The following is an 18,093-nucleotide window of genomic DNA, read 5'->3' as shown; positions in this document are numbered from 1 at the left end:
ACATCCTGACAGTTTTCTGAAAAAGCTATGTTTCTCATCATTTATTTAACTCACGACCATGATCACATGGTTTGGAGCACATATTCATAAAAGTATACAATCAACAGTATACATTACATTACATGATATACATCGACATATCAAAAGGCTTTCCCTATTTGTACAGTGGAAGAACATTTTTCAGAAAAGCACCCAGTTTATAGATTACTTTTTGTTTTTCAGATTTTAGTAATGCAATTAATTTAAACATGGGCGAGTAATATATCTAATATAAATTGGCAAGTATTTTTGCCTGAAATTCATAATGCTAGCATTCTTACATTCCAACAAAACTATGTCAGACCTACACGCTCGTAGCGTGCCGCTCGTAGCGCGCCACTCGGTGGCGCGCTATGAGCTTGTAGATCTGCTATTTTTCAATAGCTTAAAGCATAACATAATGCTAACACCAAAAGGGGTTCCCGCCCAAAATGGGCTAATTGGATTGCGAGACACCTCCACTATAAGGCTTGAAAATACCACAGATGAAGTCATTTTTTTCCCCCCCAAAGGGAGAGAGAGAGCAGGCACATCCACAGGAAAAAAAGCCACAGTGTCGTCTGGATTACTAGCCCTATAGATAAGCACTGGTGTTCACAGGAAAATCACTGGCAGACAGGTGGGACTCTATTTTTAGCCTGCTTAGTGGGTGCAGTTTTTGCAGAGGGGAAGAAAATAGCTTAGGAGGGATTTGCATTAATGGGTGTTTTTCAAGGTGTCAGAGGAGTCGTTGGGGAACGAGTAACAACCACAGGAGCAGGAATGTTTATTACTGACCGGTATCGCCGTCGGTTCAGTGAACCGGCATGCAGATTAATTACCCACATGCCCTCGCCCATGTCTCCACAGCTCTCCACCGTTTGCTCTTGTTTTCTTTGTCCTCACGGTGAAGCAGCAATTTTGACAGCTGGGAGTGGGACCTCTAGGGATCCATTGGGGGGGGAGCTGAGGTTCTTATGTAAGGCCCTGCCGTCAGGGAGGGATGGTAAATGGTAAATGGTGCATTTATATAGCGCCTTTTATCCAAGGCGCTTTACATAGATTGTGCATTACATTCACCCATTCACACACACATTCATACACCGATGGCCAACCAGCAGCACATCAGGAGCAATTAGGGGTTCAGTGTCTTGCTCAAGGACACTTCGACACTAACTCTGGCGGAGCCCGGGTTCGAACTGGCGACCTTGCGGTTACCATCCGGAAACTCTACCCCTGAGCCACCGCCACCTATTGGGGATGCTATTGAGCCACTGGTTTTCAACCCTTTTCATATCAAGGCCCATTATTTATTCTGTATTTGAGCCACGGACCACCATTTGATGGGATTTAGCGTCTCGGATCCAAACAAAAGAATATTTTGATGTTGGATGAGATTTTGTCCACAATTCCATGCTTTATTGATGTGGCACTGGTACCATAGGAGAGATAACAGGCAAACGTTGATCAAAATACCAATTCTTCTATATTCTCTAATTGTGTAGACTTCTTGTAAATGAAGTTATACAGATGTTTCAAAAATAATTTAACTCTTGAGAGTGTAAAATGAAACCATTGGACCCGGAACCAAACGGAACTGCAGCCAAATGGACCTGCCAAGGGTCCATTTAATTTGGGAGTGGAGAGGATGCCGTGAGTCCAGACAGGCCTCAACCCAATTGAACACTTGTGGGATCTGCTTGAGCGTGCTGTACGTGCTAGACAGACAGAACCACGTTGGATGACTTGCAACAAATCCTGGTTGAGGAATGGGATGCCATCCCACAGCAAAATGTGGCTCGGTTGGTGACCAGCATGAGGAGGTGCCAAGCTGTTACGGCTGCGTTTGGACAATATGTGTTGTTTTTTTCCTTATTACTGTGGGAGAGTGCAATCATCCAATCCACTAAGGCCCCATTTACACTGGCAGCCAAATCCAGCCGGAATCAGATCTGAGCCACATCCAGATTGGAATCTGATTTGTCTAAATGAGTCATGTGACCATTTAAACCAATCGGATTTCAATCTTGATGTGGCACAGATCTGATTCAGGCTAGATTTGTCTGCCAGTGTAAATCAGGCCTAAGCAACTCAAAGCAAGGGTTGAATACCAACCGTTTCCCATTTTGGCCAATGTTTTGGGGGCCCGCCACACACCTTTAGCTGTGTTACTCATTCCAGGAATGCCCCATCCTTGCAATCTATACCTCGTTGTAAAGATTCACAATTTTTCAAAAATATCAGATCTACAAGCTCACAGCGCGGCACACAATAAGGCGCTATGTGAGCTTGTATCGCTGCTATTTTTGAATAGCCGAAATGTGGTACGTAGCGTACAGGTATAAATGATTGTGATTAACTACTTCTTAACTAAAATGACACGGATACTTTCCCGGTTTTAACTCATTAATCCATTTAGGCCTGACCTCAAAATAAAAAAAAAATCTTCTAAATCCTCCTGTTTTCTGAAATAAATATTTTCATGATTTTTCAAAAATAGCAGAAAAATTTAGCTATTGAAAAATAGCAGATCTACAAGCTCATAGCGCGCCACTCGGTGGCGCGCTATGAGCTTGTAGATCTGCTATTCTTCAATAGCTAAATTATAACATAATGTTTAAAACACCAAAAGGCCCAGGAAAGCATTTCATATTTTAGCCTTGGCTATCAATAATAGCAGACATACAAGCTCACAGCACTTCACTTTTGAATTACAAAATAGTTTGAGAACTACTGATTTAGAAGACATTAAATGTCTTCTACCCGATTCTACAAATGATGTAGAATCGCCCACAGGTCTTAATGGGTTAATGGGTTAAATGTACTATGGGGTATTTGCATAACATATGTATGGTGTAGTAGTATAATTAAAGAACACATATTTTCTCCCCCCCTTCTTTCTCTCTCTCTCTGTCCGTCCGTCTCTCTCTCTCTCTCTCTCTCTCTCTCTCTCTCTCTCTCTCTCTCTCTCTCTCTCTCTCTCTCTCTCTCTCTCTCTCTCTCTCTCTCTCTCTCTCTCAGGAAGCCACCGCGGCTGGGCTGCAGTGCAGATGCGTCTGCTTCATGAGCTGGTGTACGCCTCACGTCGTATGGGCAACCCCGGCCTGTCTGTCCGACACCTGTCCTTCCTGCTGCAGACCATGCTGGACTTCCTGTCCGATCAAGGTCAGATCACGTTCAACAACCAGAGCCGACTTGGTCCCTTATTGTTTTTGTCTGTTTTTTTCCTTCTTCTTCTCCTTCCGCCAAAAATGACAGTTGTGGCTGAACCGTGCAGTCACTCGGCAACATGGTAGGGGGCCATGGCTAACGGTGACGATGCGAAGCCCACGACCATTGCTATAGCACTCAATTGAAAATGCAAACTTTGAAGGCGCATAGCTCATGAACCGTTTGACCGTCGGCATTGAAACTTCGGTGCACATATGCATCTCCTCATGCCGAACAACTTTCGTGCTCTTACATTTGACCTCTGGCCTTTAGATCACCGCCATTTTGAATTATATGAAAAACAGTTAAAATCTATCTCCTCCGAGGATCATTGATCAATATGCACGAAAACCTCTACACGTGAACTTTAGACCGATACGGACAAAACAATCGGAAGTAGATTGTTTTTAACACTTTGATTGCTACAAGATCTCAACAGGCCTATTTGGATGTTGCTACCGTTTAACATTGCACAAAGGCCTTGTTCGGGGGCCCACAGCAAAATGTTCTCTTATAGCGAGAATCACACGCATACATCAAAAGAAAGCTGAACTTGTCCACTTCAATTTAAAAAATACATTTTGATTTTACCATGTTCCATTCTGGAGATATTGACCTTTTTGCAACACCTGCATTTGCCTGGAAGTGGTTATCTTGAACAGCGAGCAGAGTTATGGATGGTTTAAAGTCAGAGACATTGACAGGCAGATATAAAATTTAACCCAATAAATATCCTATACATCCTATACACCGAATGAAAGCCCTGAATGTGTACTTTTACGAGGAAAAGAGTAAACATTGATCCCATGTACAGTTAGACAGTAATTGGTTATTGAATGCAGCTTGTGCCCACCAGATAACTTCAGAGAAGACATGGACGTGAACTCCTCAATATTCACAAAATAAGGCCTATAGCGACATATAAATACTATATACCGTATGAAACAGAAGACTCTCTGCTTTCATAAGAAAATAAAAAATCACACCCGTGTGAACTGAGTGGTGTAAGGTTTTATATAGCATGATCAGCTGTGGTCTGACGTAATGTCTGACGTAATGAAATAAGGTAAGGTATTATGTAGCCTGATCAGCTCTGATCTGACGTAATGAAATCACACCCGGATGTGATTTCACAACTGGCTTTTTCTGTGCAGAGAAAATGACCACGGTTGCTACGGTCATCCAGTTCACCCGGGTGTGATTTAATTACGTCAGAAATTATTTTGAACATAGCAACCATGGTCATTTTTTTATGCACACAAAAGCCAGTTGTAGGAGTGGTTTACACCACTCAAAAACTTCTACTGTAGTAATAATAAAAATCACACCCATGTGAAGTGAGTGGTGCAACTCTGTCCCATATTCTGTTCTCTGCTTATTCAATACAGCTCGCTATATACGGACTGAGGCAGAAAGTCATGTAAACCTTTTATTTACAGTTTGGTCTGTAAACTTCTACTGTAATAATAAAAATCACACCCCTGTGAAGTGAGCGTTGCAACTGTTCTGTACTTATTCACTACAGCTCGCTATATACGGACTGAGACAGAAAGTCATGTAAACCTTTTATTTACAGTTTGGTCTGTAAACTTCTACTGTAATAATAAAAATCACACCCCTGTGAAGTGAGCGGTGCAACTGTTCTCTACCATTGCACCGCGCAACTGTAGAGAACAGTTGCACCGCTCACTTCACAGGGGTGTGATTTTTATTATTACAGTAGAAGTTTACAGACCAAACTGTAAATAAAAGGTTTACATGACTTTCTGTCTCAGTCCGTATATAGCGAGCTGTAGTGAATAAGTACAGAACAGTTGCAACGCTCACTTCACAGGGGTGTGATTTTTATTATTACAGTAGAAGTTTACAGACCAAACTGTAAATAAAAGGTTTACATGACTTTCTGCCTCAGTCCGTATATAGCGAGCTGTATTGAATAAGCAGAGAACAGAATATGGGACAGAGTTGCACCACTCACTTCACATGGGTGTGATTTTTATTATTACTACAGTAGAAGTTTTTTTCTTATGAAAGCAGAGAGTCTTCTGTTTCATACGGTATATAGTATTTATATGTCGCTATAGGCCTTATTTTGTGAATATTGAGTTCGGGTCCATGTCTTCTCTGCAGTTATATCTGGTGGGCGCAATGTGCAATGTAACCAATTTATGACAAACTGTACATGGGATCAATGTTTACTCTTTTCCTCGTAAAAGTACACATTCAGGGCTTTCATTCGGTGTATAGGATGTATAGCATATTTATTGTGTTTATTGTTATATCTGCCTGTCAATGTCTGACTATAAACCTTCATAACTCTGCTTTTAGATGATGATGATGATTGCCTCATTGTCTTGATCGCAAAACATTGGGGGGGGGGGTTCATGGGCACATTGGGCAGCAAAAGTCTTGATCCGTACGGCTATAAAAAGTCCCATTCCACCGTTCGGTTCAGAACTATAGTATAACGGTGAGACGCGTTGTCATCAGCTGATTTTGTTTTTCAAGCTAGTATAGGGAAACATGCATGGGCATGCACGTTGGGGGCGATGGAGAAAAAAAAGCTTCGGATCACAACACCACGGTTTAGGACGCGGAAAAGTTCGTTATACATTACACCCGGGTCGATTACGTCCCCGATGCGTTCATTGCGGTCTTATCACTACAATTATAATGAATAAAAAAGCGTTACAACCACACGTCCGAGCGATCTCCGATTATGACGGCTCTGCATGGCGATACGTGATCCACCAACGGTAGACTGTCTTTTGTCATGGCGGCCCCTCTCGATACTGTAGTTCGTTTGTTAGTTCGTAGTATTGTAGGCTCGGGGATCGTTTGGTCGCTACAGTATGAAGAAGGAAACATGCATCTGTCCATATGTGTTGCAGGCAGCGTTCCGTTGATTATGTTTTTTTCCGAGAGCCATCTCGCAAGATCCTCCTTCTGGAGAAACAGGAGGGGAGGGGGGAATCGAGTACTATAGTGTTGGGTAAAAGCCAATAGGTGGAGGAAAGCCTGGTGAGGCGAGGTTAGGTGAAATTTGATTCTTTTCACACACAGACTAAATCGGCATGGGCGCGTCCATTTTACAATGGCTTCTACACGTAAAGCGGCCCGACCTCCTGTTTTCAGGAGGGGAGGTTTTTTTTTGTTTTTTGTTTTTTTTTCTGATCACGTGAGCGGGACTAAGCAGCAATGATAGGGTGATGGTTCTTCATTGTCCGGGTGGGTAAAAAGATGAATGAAAGTATGCTATAAAAAAGTGATTGAAACGTATTGATACGTGATTCGCACCCGACGTTTGATTAATTGATAACGTATTGATACGCGATTCGCGTCGGCTGTGTTAAGTGAAATAATTAAGGTTTTATGGGCTAATGAAAATTGCTGTTTTGTGAAAATTCTTCTTCTGCCCATAATACATACATGCAGCGTCACATGCTTATGAAACTTTACAGTATTGTAGAGGGTCATTCTCCAATTGGCCAAAGGGGCAGCTATAGCAATTTTTTTTAAATGAAACCTTTGAACAGTCATAACTCATGCTTCGTTTGGCCAAAAGTCATGGCACTTGTTTGCACATGTTCCTTACTTTGACCAGTAAGCTCCTCCCTCAGATATCCCGCCTTTTTGAGCAGTTTGGAAAATGCTTACACCTGCTTTTCTGCCTGGATTTTTGAGCAATTTGCTTTTGCATTTGTAGCATTTGCTTCGGCCAAGTCATCTCCAGTACATTGTGGGGCAGAGATGCATCTCATGATGTGGTCCATTGTTTGTGGTTCGCCGCACACGCATGCATCAGAGCATGTTAGTTTCCATGTCAGTTTCCATTAAAAACAATGAGATAACTGCTTGTCTCTGGATATCTCAGTAGGTAGAGCTCTCGCCTATAGACCACAGGATTGTGGGTTCAAATCCAGGCACCACCAACTCAGCGTATGAGTCTCCAAGACCCCCCCCCCCCCCCCCACTATTAAAACTGACCGTCACAATTACATGGTCTTTTTTCTCAAGTTCAGTCTTCCATGTTTCAATGGCTTATTGTTGTGCATATTGTTCTTATTGCTTATTGCCTTCCTGCTTGGTCCCGCCTTATCACTGCTTGCAGCTATATTTTTGTATTCCTTTGAAACGCAACGAATGGCCACCGTTCTCATTTTGGCAAATAGAACAATACAACATTAGTCATCAATTATAACCAGTTTTAAACCCGGCATCCCTATTTTGGGCCCGTCGTTCTATGAAGAAGAAAAAAACAACAACAACGTAACAAACCGATCGGCTATTTCCGGTATTCGTTGTGTGTGCCAAAGTAGGGCTTAGATGCATACCACCCACCACTGAAAGCACTTTAGCCTTAAGATGGTTTTACCGGCGTGTGGTATGAGTTGGCATTCCCTGGTTGGAGAGAGATGAGAAATCCTGTGGACCTGCAAGGAGATTGTTTTTTTTACCCAAAGCAAGCAGGCTTGGGGGGGGGGAGATAGAGAGAGAGAGAGATAAAACAATCTTTTTTTACGGTTACGTACCTGTACACAAGATGTAACGGTAAAGAAACCTTGAACCTGGAGAAAGGAGAGACTGAGAGTGTGAAAGACGAAAGACACACACACACACACACACACACACACACACACACACACACACACACACACACACACACACACACACACACACACACACACACACACACACAGAGAGAGAGAGAAGTCTAGGCGAGCTAACATTATAAAATATTCAGCACCGTCAGCAATGGGACCGCTGCGGCGGCTCTGAACACACACCATCATTACGGGCGGCATTGGAACCCGTCCCACTGGGAGACTGTGCGTGCGTGTGTGTGTGTGCGTGTGTGTGTGTGTGTGCGTGTGTCCACTTCCACTACTAGCACCCAGGAGGAGGGGGAGAAATGTAACCCGGCAGCTACACTAGTTCTCTCCACCGCGACACAACCTGTGTTCACGGTTTCATCGCAGAGAAAAAAACCTGTCTGCTAAGCCCAGCTGAATGTCTACAACAAAAATATTACCTCCATGAACCCCATTCCCGTTGCAACCCCCCCCCCCCCCCCCCCCCCCCCCACAAACGCACACACACACACACACACACACACACACTTGACGTGCTATTTCCGGCGTCTGCTGTTTTTGAGTGGTGCAAACCACTCCAACAACTGGCTTTGTTAGTACCCGTGTGTGTGTGTGTGTTTGTGTACCTGTCCCTGAAAAGAATGAGCATGGTTACTATGGTCACTGACATTACGTCAGACCACAGCTGATCAGGCTATATAAGACCTTGCACCACTCAGTTTACACGGGTGTGATTTTTCAATAATGACCGGAGTGATCAATAATAACATGCCACTGCAGGTATTGCACCTGCATCAAATGAAACGATCAATCCGTGACGCTTTGCCGTATCAAAACATTTTTTGGAACATTTTCACCAATAACGACATGCCCAAAATAGAGACGCAAGCTTGAAAGTGGTTTACCGGGAGTGGCGACACAAAGATTAAATTCCCATTGACTATGAATGAGATGTTGGACGGGAACCCCTTTTGGTGTTTTAAGCATTATGTTATACTTTAGCTATTGAAAAATAGCAGATCTACAAGCTCATAGCGCAGTGCCGCGCTATGAGCTTGTAGATCTGCTATTTTTGAAAAATGCGTGAAAATGCTTTCAACTCAAATCTTTGCTTCTGGGGAGGGTCCCTGGAACAACATATTTTCAGATGGGGGTCTGCGGCCAAATACATAATTCGGGGGGTCCTTGACATGAAATATTGAGACTTATTTTTTTTTATTTCGACGTCAGGCCTAAATGGGTATATTTTAATGACAATACGTTTGTACTTTTACTCAAGTACATTTTGATTACCACACTTTTTTTAGTTGTAAGAGAAAGAGAGTGTTTCCACATATTGCAGTATTGATACTTTTACTTGAAAAGAATGTGGGTACTTTTTCCAACACCGAACAAAAGGCTACATAATTGTGTGCCAGCTGTGCTCCTGCCATCAGCCTCTCACCGCTAATCAGACCTTTCCACACAGTCTGGAAAGTTCAGAACAAAAGAAAAGAAAAGAAAATGCAATCAATTCAGTCCAATCAGAGAAATATTGTTTTTTGTTCACTTCAGCAGATTTGATGTAGTTGTAGGTCCACCGCCTTTTTCTATTGACATAATTTGTCGGATTATTGATTGTTGTTTGTTTTTTGTCGTCGTCGTCGTCGTGCCTCGTCGACAGCATTATATCCGGCGAGTCAGCTTTACACTACTGTAGCGTTACTTACGTATGTAGCACCAGTGCCCAAAAAAGAACTTCTGGTGTGGAAAAGCAATTTAAAAAAGTGTAAACTGCAGATTGTATAGCTTGGGAAGGGAGTTGTTCATTTTTTGGGAAGTATTGGCTTATACTGTCTGGCATGAATTCGGTTTCTACAGGAATTATTTCCTTTAGTAGGGGTATGGGTAGCCTCGGAAACCCAGACGTTTTTATTTCCAGGGAGAAAAAAAAAGTCTGGGTCCGAGTCCACTTCAATTCGGCATAGAGTAGCGCAAACATCACTCACTCTCTGCCGATTTCTGATCGTCTGCACCTTTGTTAAATTGACACACGCACACATATAAACACACACACAGTCCTCTCTCTCTGTCGCTCTAATTAATTAGTCTCATGTCTAGCAGCTGCGCATAGTTTCTGCCGGCGGATCCTGCCGGGAGCTGCCTATGCCATAAAAAGCATAGGTGAGTTCCAGGCTAGGGTATGGGTGACCTTTTCACCATCTGGCAGGTGGTGAAAACCACCATTTGCTTTTAATTCTCATTACAGGCTAATAATGCAAGCATAGAATACTGTCAATTAGGCCTACAGTAATCTTTCTATCGGTCTATTTTTTTCATGAATTGAATAATCTAGAAAAGAAAAAAAACTTCGTAATTTAGCGCCCTAATTGATCACACTACAGCGTCACGCGGAAGCGTCTGCTTCGCCCGTATTTCGAGATCTACAAGCTCACACTGACTCACACAAAGCAATACTTTTTGCTTGCAGATCGGCTATTCCTGTGAAAGAATATGATAGTGCTTAAAACACTTTGACTCCATAATACGATTTACCCGCATTTTAATCAAATATTCTACGCTGCCGAGATTGTTTTATTACCTTTTAGATCATACGCTGAAGTATCTGGGCTTTTGATCGGCGAAAATCCGCCGAAAATAGGTTGCTCTGTGTGTTTGCTTCTATCGCACCACCCGCCATCTTGCTACGCAAGATGGCCGCTGGTGTGAGGCGGTTGTAGTAGAGACAAAACCCCCGTTCACTTGCATTGGACTCTATTTCCCAGAAGCCCTAGCAGCCCAGCGCATGGGTCGATTTCCGGTTTCGACATCATAACAAGAAGCTCCTTCCACCAGCTCCGCAGCAAAGACGGAGTTTCTTTTTAATTATTAAAATACAGCGAATTAAACGCATTAAACAAATAGCGGGAATGTCGTATTATGCAGCGGCGGAACACTGGCGTAAACAATTCTCGGCCGTCAAACTGTTTTAAGTGGTACAATATTTCATAAACTCACAGAGAGCCGTAATGTGTAACCATTAGCATCGACATAGAAAAACAACTATAAATAATGGGAGATACCAGGTTTCACCCGGCAGTGATGATCTGCTAGTCGGTGTGTGCGTGCAGACAGTGTTGTGGAAAAACGGCAGTAGATAATTATCATCTCCTTTTTTGGAGAATTGCCAACCCACACAGCCCTCCTCTACGGAGTCAAGTTGAGGTGAAACATCGCCCCGGCATATGTCGGCTGACGTACGTCGGAGTCTTGTCGCACGACGTGACAGCTAGACTAATTTCAACTCGCTCAAAGGAGGAGGAGGATAACGTTTTTTACCTCTTTTTTTTGCGTCACACAGTGTGACATGCAAGGATCGTATAAGATGGGGCTAAAGTCATGCGCCGTGTCATCAGCCCCTGGCACTAATGTCACCTGTGCCAGCAGAAATCCCAGGCTTTGAATTTTGGGTAGCAGGACCTTTCAAAGGTGTCTCTGGAGATGCACGCAGCCCTTTCAAGTGACATGGAGGAAGAAAAAAAGAAAGACATCCCTCAAATGTTTTATTGAAGCCTACCTTTTTAGCAGCGCTGGGTTGTAAGATAGCACTTGCCTGCTCTGCCTCAGTGTAATGACAAGGTGACTATGCAAATGCATTTGTAACCACATCTTCCGAGTCATTAGAGCCTAAAGCCTAACTTATGCTCCATCGCACGGCGGTGTAGTGGGCCGAACATAGCAGACCTAACAAGCGAACAACGCGTGGTGCATGCAACGCGTTGTTGTGAGGAAGGACCTCCCCTGTAACCACCTTAAGGACCCCTCATTCTGAACCACTGTTGGACATAGGCTTAGGACCCGAGTCAAGCTTTTGATAGAGCGATAACACAGTACAGCAGAACGTGGAACCAATGTGAGGGTAATAGTGTGGAAAAAAAATCAATGGAGGGAGTGAGCTATCCAATCAATATTTTCTCCCTGCTTGCGTTTGTGTTTTTGCCAAAATAAACAGTGCTTTTCTAGTATTTGAGAAACATACGTTTTATCTTTCTTTTACAAGCAATGTAGTATATATTGTGTATCTCTTTTTTGCAGCTTCTAATATTGCTAATAAATATTAACCACCCACACCTGTTCAGCTTCGCTACCCAGCTACCTTGCATCACCTCGCATGTGAACATTTCTCTCCCAAAAGTTCCGTTTTAGCTTTTCTGCTTTTAACAGTGATACGGTTTGCATTTTCTACAATTGAAGATATTCGTGGACCTCTCGCTCAAAGTTTGTTTCTTTTGCTTTTTCTTTTGAGGAAGCAAACATGAGTGGATGTGTTTTAAATATTTAAGATCAAAACCTTTTCTCACTTTAGTTTTGCACGGAGAATGTCTGTTTTGGCAGGCAAGGCTGTTATTGTCAGCCATAGTGTTCGCACAGATAACAGAACTTGCTCTTCTTTTAGTTTTTATAGAGACAGTGCCAGACTTTTGGTACCTTTTTTAGAAAGTTACCCCACCGGTGTGGTTAAAATGTGTGAGCAATGTGTCGTACATGTGTATTTTTGGTTTACTTTTGTACACTGCTAGTTTCTCTGACAAACGGGCAACTGCAAACAGACTGGAGTTCTGACACATCAAGACCATGTAGCACACACCACAATAATATTACTATTGAACCGCAAAATATTACGCGTTGTGTTTAGGTCTGCAATGACGGTACTTACTTAGCGAGCATTCTATCGATTACGTTCAATTTATTATCAATTGAATCAATTGAATAATCAAGAAGGAGTTGCCTGCAACTCTGCTACGTTCACTTCCATTTTGACAACCTCACACAGGGAAACCCCGATCTGGGTGACGCCCGGGATTCGAACCCGGGTCTCCCGCATGGAAAGCCAACATCTTATCCTCTTGTCTAGTCTAAAGGGAACTCCCTATAGCCTGGGGGAGATATTAACTCACCCGGAAACCACTAAGTCGGGAAGTAAAATCAGCTATTTAATTGTCATTTCAATCCACCCAAAACATACCTTTGGAAAGCGAAATACTATCGTTTGGATACATCAGACGCAAACCAAGCTTGCATTTTTGTCTAAAAAGTGATATTTACTGTACATATTTACTGATGCTGTGTCCCATAGCAAGCATAAGCCAGCGGAATTTCCGGTTTGTACCGGATCCTTTCACCGGATCGAAATGGGACTGTTATGAGGGGAAACTGGACACAGCTGAGCACCGTAATCAATTGATTAAAAAAAAAAAAAAAAAGGCGTGATAAGGCGTCGTTGGCAACGGGGTACATACGAAAAAAGGTGTTGAACGGCGTCGTCTGCAGTCGGTGAGTTAAGCTTTAAGGTCATTAGGCTGATCAGGGTCAGCAGTCGGCACCATATTCGTAACGGTTGTAGATGGTTTGGTTGCGCTCAGCAATTAAGTGTGTTCCCCCATCGTCACCCAGACAGGCACAGACACACAGACAGAGTAATGCTTTGTTGTGACTGCAAGTCATCTCCAACTTCAAGTGCATTGTCACATCACACGTTTACAGGTATAGGAGTGGGTGGAATAATTTTCTGTAGCACACAAGCTCCCACAAATTGCAGTTACTAAATGGAACATAAGGGTAAGAGAGAAAAAATGAAAATGTCAACGATATCAAATATACGGGTGTGTATTTAGAGTACCTTCAGTCTCTTGTGCAAGTAGCAGTACTGTAGATGGATATGAAATGTGTATGAAGTTGGTGGACCTATGGTCCCAAGCTGGGTGTGTAAATGGAATTTATACACCATTTATATACACCGTTGAAACGCTGAGGAAGGCCATACAGGCCGAAACGCGTCCGTTTGTCAGTCTCAGTCAGAGGTAAATAAAATCATGCAAAAGGACATACAATGAGTGCTGGCATTCTTCATCTCTACTTACACCATTTATATAATATTTGATAAATGCATTTATACAACACCTTTTATCCAAAGCGCTTCCATTCCCACACGGAAACCATGCAAGGCCGACCTGCTCCAGTGATATAAATAGGTTTTCAATGTAAGGTCTTTTAGATGAGTCCCAGGGACATTTTATGAGTCCCACTTCAACGACGTTAGGAGTCATATTTTTCATCATTTTTACAAATTTAACTCCCATTTCATATGGTTATAATGTGGTTATATTCATGTAGAAAACGGAAGAAGAAATTATTATTATAACTAAAGCTAGCAAAATAAACTAGAATTAAAAAAACGGTGCAGTAGATGCAGAGGTCGTTGTTTTATTGCATCCCTTAACTCAGGGGTGGGCAACTGGCGGCCCGGGGGCCACATGCGGCCCCCACCTTCACTTAATGCGGCCCTCAGGTTAATGTCAGAATACTGATATAATATTGGTTTCAGCTGTTTACAATTCCACAAAATGCAAACATGACCCGCTTTAATTACTTCAGTCTAAATTAGTAGCTCAATGCCCAACACAAGTATAATTAAAGGCATTTAAAATGACATGAAAATGTTAATTTTCAGGATTCCAATTAAAAAATAGCAACATAATTATTCAAGATTTCAATTCGAATATAGCAAAAAATAGCCGATCTACAAGCTCAAAACGCGTCGCAGCGCGACGCGTTTTGAGCTTGTAGATCGGCTATTTTTGCTACGACAGTAATATATGGCCCTAGGGAGTGAGTGTGGAAATATAGTGGCCCTCTCCATGGTCAAAGTTGCCCACCCCTGCCTTAACTATAAACTGCGTTTTGGGATGCAAAATGCACCCTATTTTAATCTCTGAACATGCGCTGCAGCCGTTCTTGCGTTCGTTTCTAGGGTTAGGCCAACAGGGGGAAGCCGGGGATCGAACCTTCCCATTCCCAAGCGGCCGCTCCGTCTCCTGGGCCACTGCTTCTTTATGTCCACTGACAAACTGTAATAATACCCACTGATCAAACTGTAATAATACCCACTGATCAAACTGTAATAATACCCACTGATCAAACTGTAATAATACCCACTGATCAAACTGTAATAATACCCACTGACAAACTGTAATAATACCCACTGATCAAACTGTAATAATACCCACTGACAAACTGTAATAATACCCACTGATCAAACTGTAATAATACCCACTGATCAAACTGTAATAATACCCACTGATCAAACTGTAATAATACCCACTGATTATTTTTAGGAGGAATAGTTTTCTGAAAAAGCTATGTTTCTATGTCAGTCGTTCTTCGATTTTTCAAAAATAGCAGACCTACAAGCTCGTAGCGCGCCACTCTGTGGCGCGCTATGAGCTTGTAGATCTGCTATTTTTCAATAGCTAAAGCATAACATAATGCTAACACCAAAAGGGGTTCCCGCCCAAAATGGGTTAATTTTTAGGAGGAAATGGGACCATGCCACCGCCTCTTTAAGTCATTTTTAGTTTATCCATCTCATTACACACATTTTCACTCGTTTCTTGCAGACCAAAGCTAAGTCTTTATTGAATCTGTGCGTGGGGAGTGTCTGCTACACACTCTTGTCACAACTGGAGGACTTTAATTGACTAAGAATTAAGAACTAATAAAAAGGAATGAAGTGAGGGTGGCTTAACGGTTAGTCCGTCGACCATATATAGACATAGACGTTCTTGTCGTGATTAGTGGATTCTGGCAGGGTTTACTGGGACAGCCGATTCACCCGTTATCACTGTATTAAATATACGAAATCAACCGTTATCAGGACGTTGGAATACGGCCAATATGGCTATACTGGTATACTAGACATTGTGGTGTTTGGCTGTATTCCCCCGGACTGCACGCATGCAGGGTGGTGGTGCAGACATAGCCTGGTCAAGGACTCCCCCTGCTGGGCTACTAATATATACTATTCTCTGCCTATCGGGACGTAACTCGGACGGCGCCGAGTCGGGTCTGGTATACGGCGCGCCTCCGTCATTGACATCAGTGACACAAAAAGCAAACGCTCCCATATAGTCTAGTAGCCAGCCCATAGAGCCCCATTGTGAACCCGGACATGTTGAGTACACCAAGGTTTTATTGTCTCCACCAGGCCGAAGGCATGGGGAGAGAGTATGTTTTGCACTCCGTCCGTCCGTGTGTGTGTGTGTGTCCGTCCGTCCGTCCTTCCGTCTGTGAACAGCTAATCTCCGGCACCGTTAACCTGGTCGATGCCAAATTTTGCACACACACTCACTGGATGCCAACGATGAACCTCTGCCCCAAAATTTCCAGAGCGGCCTGTTATAGCGCCACCAGGAGGCCGCTTTGTGCAAAACAAGGTTTTGGACAGTACACCTACAGATTTTGTCCAAACATCACGCAAATTGGTACACAGTCTCTCTAGAGCCATTCAACAAAACGGGTCTTTCAGATTTCTCAGACTCCATCCTGATTGGCTAAGATTGGCTTCCAAAGATCGCAGGAGTGCTCAGTTTCAAACAAAATGCTGCAAATCATGAACACATCGTGTGATTTCTGTGAAATTGTGCACGCACATTCCCACTAGGCCGAGAAAGAAATGCCACATGAACATTTTCAACTCAGCCTCATGGTGGCGCTATAACTGGCCGAAAAGTGTTTTACCTCGAACTGCACGGATCTGTGGATAACTTTGTATGCCAACTCCCTAGAGGCCAAGGAAAAACCTTTGCCTGGAAGTTTTCACATCTGCTCTTTATAGCGCCACCAGGAGGCCGACATATGTAAAACACATTTTCTAATATTACTCCTTCAGATTTTATCGAAATTTCACGCAAATCGGTACACATGCTCTTCATAGTCATGTGATCAAGACGGGTTTGTTTGATTTCTCATAATCCACCCTCATTGGCTACGATTGGCTTCTAAACTTTTCAGGAGTAGCCCGCTTTGTACCCGTTTTGTACAAATCGCCACAACAACTCAACGCAGCGTCCGATTGTGGTGAAACTGCATGCATATTCCCACTAGGCTTTGGAAGAAATGCCACTTGACAGTTTTCAAATCAGCCTCATGGTGGCGCTACAACAGGCCAAGCCGCGTCACACACACACACACACACACACACACACACACACACACACACACACACACACACACACACACACACACACACACACACACACACGTTTATATTGCTCCTAAACATTTTGCCAAATATCACACACACACTCCTATCCTCCTGGTGGAGACCTGTGCCCAGAAGGGCACTTTTTCTAGTGTTAGAAATGTTTAGTATGGATCCCCAGCATGTAGAAACTGCCGGATGCTAACTTGCATATGTTGAGCAATTTTCATAATTGGCATAATATGTGACCATACCAATTACAACCTATAGAAGGCAAAATATTCAAAATTTCATCATGCTTTATGTAGCATGTGACATGTCAAACTAGGGGGTTTTCATGATGCTGAATCCATTCCAAGCATTAGTTTTGCAAAAAAACACTCATTGGGCTAAAAACGGCCAATGCCGTCATCACAAATTGATGATGTGTGGGCATGGCCGTTTTTATAAATTGGCATAATATGCAAGTTAGCATCCGGCAGTTTCTACATGCTGGGGACCCATACTAAACATTTCTAACATAAAACCTTGGTGTACTCAACATGTCCGGGTTCACTTTTTGGCTACTAGGCTAATAGTTTCTCTTCCGGATTTCCCAGTATGTTGATTTATCACATACTGGGGGTATTTCTAAGGTGCTGATTACGAACATTTTCTTGAATGGGGTGACTGGGAGCTCTGCAGAGTTGGTTTGTTAGGAGGATGTCCCCATGAATGACCTGAAGGAATTTCACTGGAATATGTATCAACTGGACTAAAGCAGTGGTTCTCAAAACATTTATTTTTTTCTTTTTTTACTTTAAATTTGGCTCTGTAATTTCAGCGAATGTTCTCCCCAGAACAGGGATGCTAGAGTTCAAGTGGTGAAAAATGTTCTATAGGGTTAGCCAGGGTTAGTGGTTAAAAATGCATAGAAGTTCAATACGTTTATTTTAAGAGTCGTAGCAACGTTTCGGCCTTTCGGCCTTCTTTGCCGAAACGTTGCTACGACTCTTAAAATAAACTTCTTGAACCAGCGAGTGGCGGTGTGCGGGTCTTTCCTTCTTCCTTAAAACGTTTGCTGTTCTGCCAGGACCTATACGCTATACCTGCTATAAAATTTAACCGGTGTGTGCGGAAGTCATCCCTCGAATAAGAGTTTTCGGCAAAGTTTTGAGGAGAAGAAAGTAGAAAATACAGAATAGTGAGAATAACATAACTGTACTCCCTTGGGACATGGGAGCCGACTAATGAACATAGTCTTTTATAAATTAT

The 18,093-nt window shown here is 42.8% G+C and overlaps 1 protein-coding gene across 1 annotated transcript in view; it reads left to right on the top strand.

The window, feature by feature from the left end:
• trappc9 (trafficking protein particle complex subunit 9) overlaps positions 1-18,093 on the top strand; it is a 493,006-nt gene that overhangs the window by 48,363 nt on the left and 426,550 nt on the right. The window contains 1 exon segment of the mRNA XM_079521861.1: positions 3,040-3,183. Within this exon segment, the coding sequence (XP_079377987.1) occupies positions 3,040-3,183 (144 nt within the window).

Source organism: Electrona antarctica, assembly GCF_951216825.1.
Source record: "Electrona antarctica genome assembly, chromosome: 15".
Lineage (NCBI taxonomy): Eukaryota > Metazoa > Chordata > Actinopteri > Myctophiformes > Myctophidae > Electrona > Electrona antarctica.
This window is presented reverse-complemented; position numbering and strand designations above follow the sequence as displayed.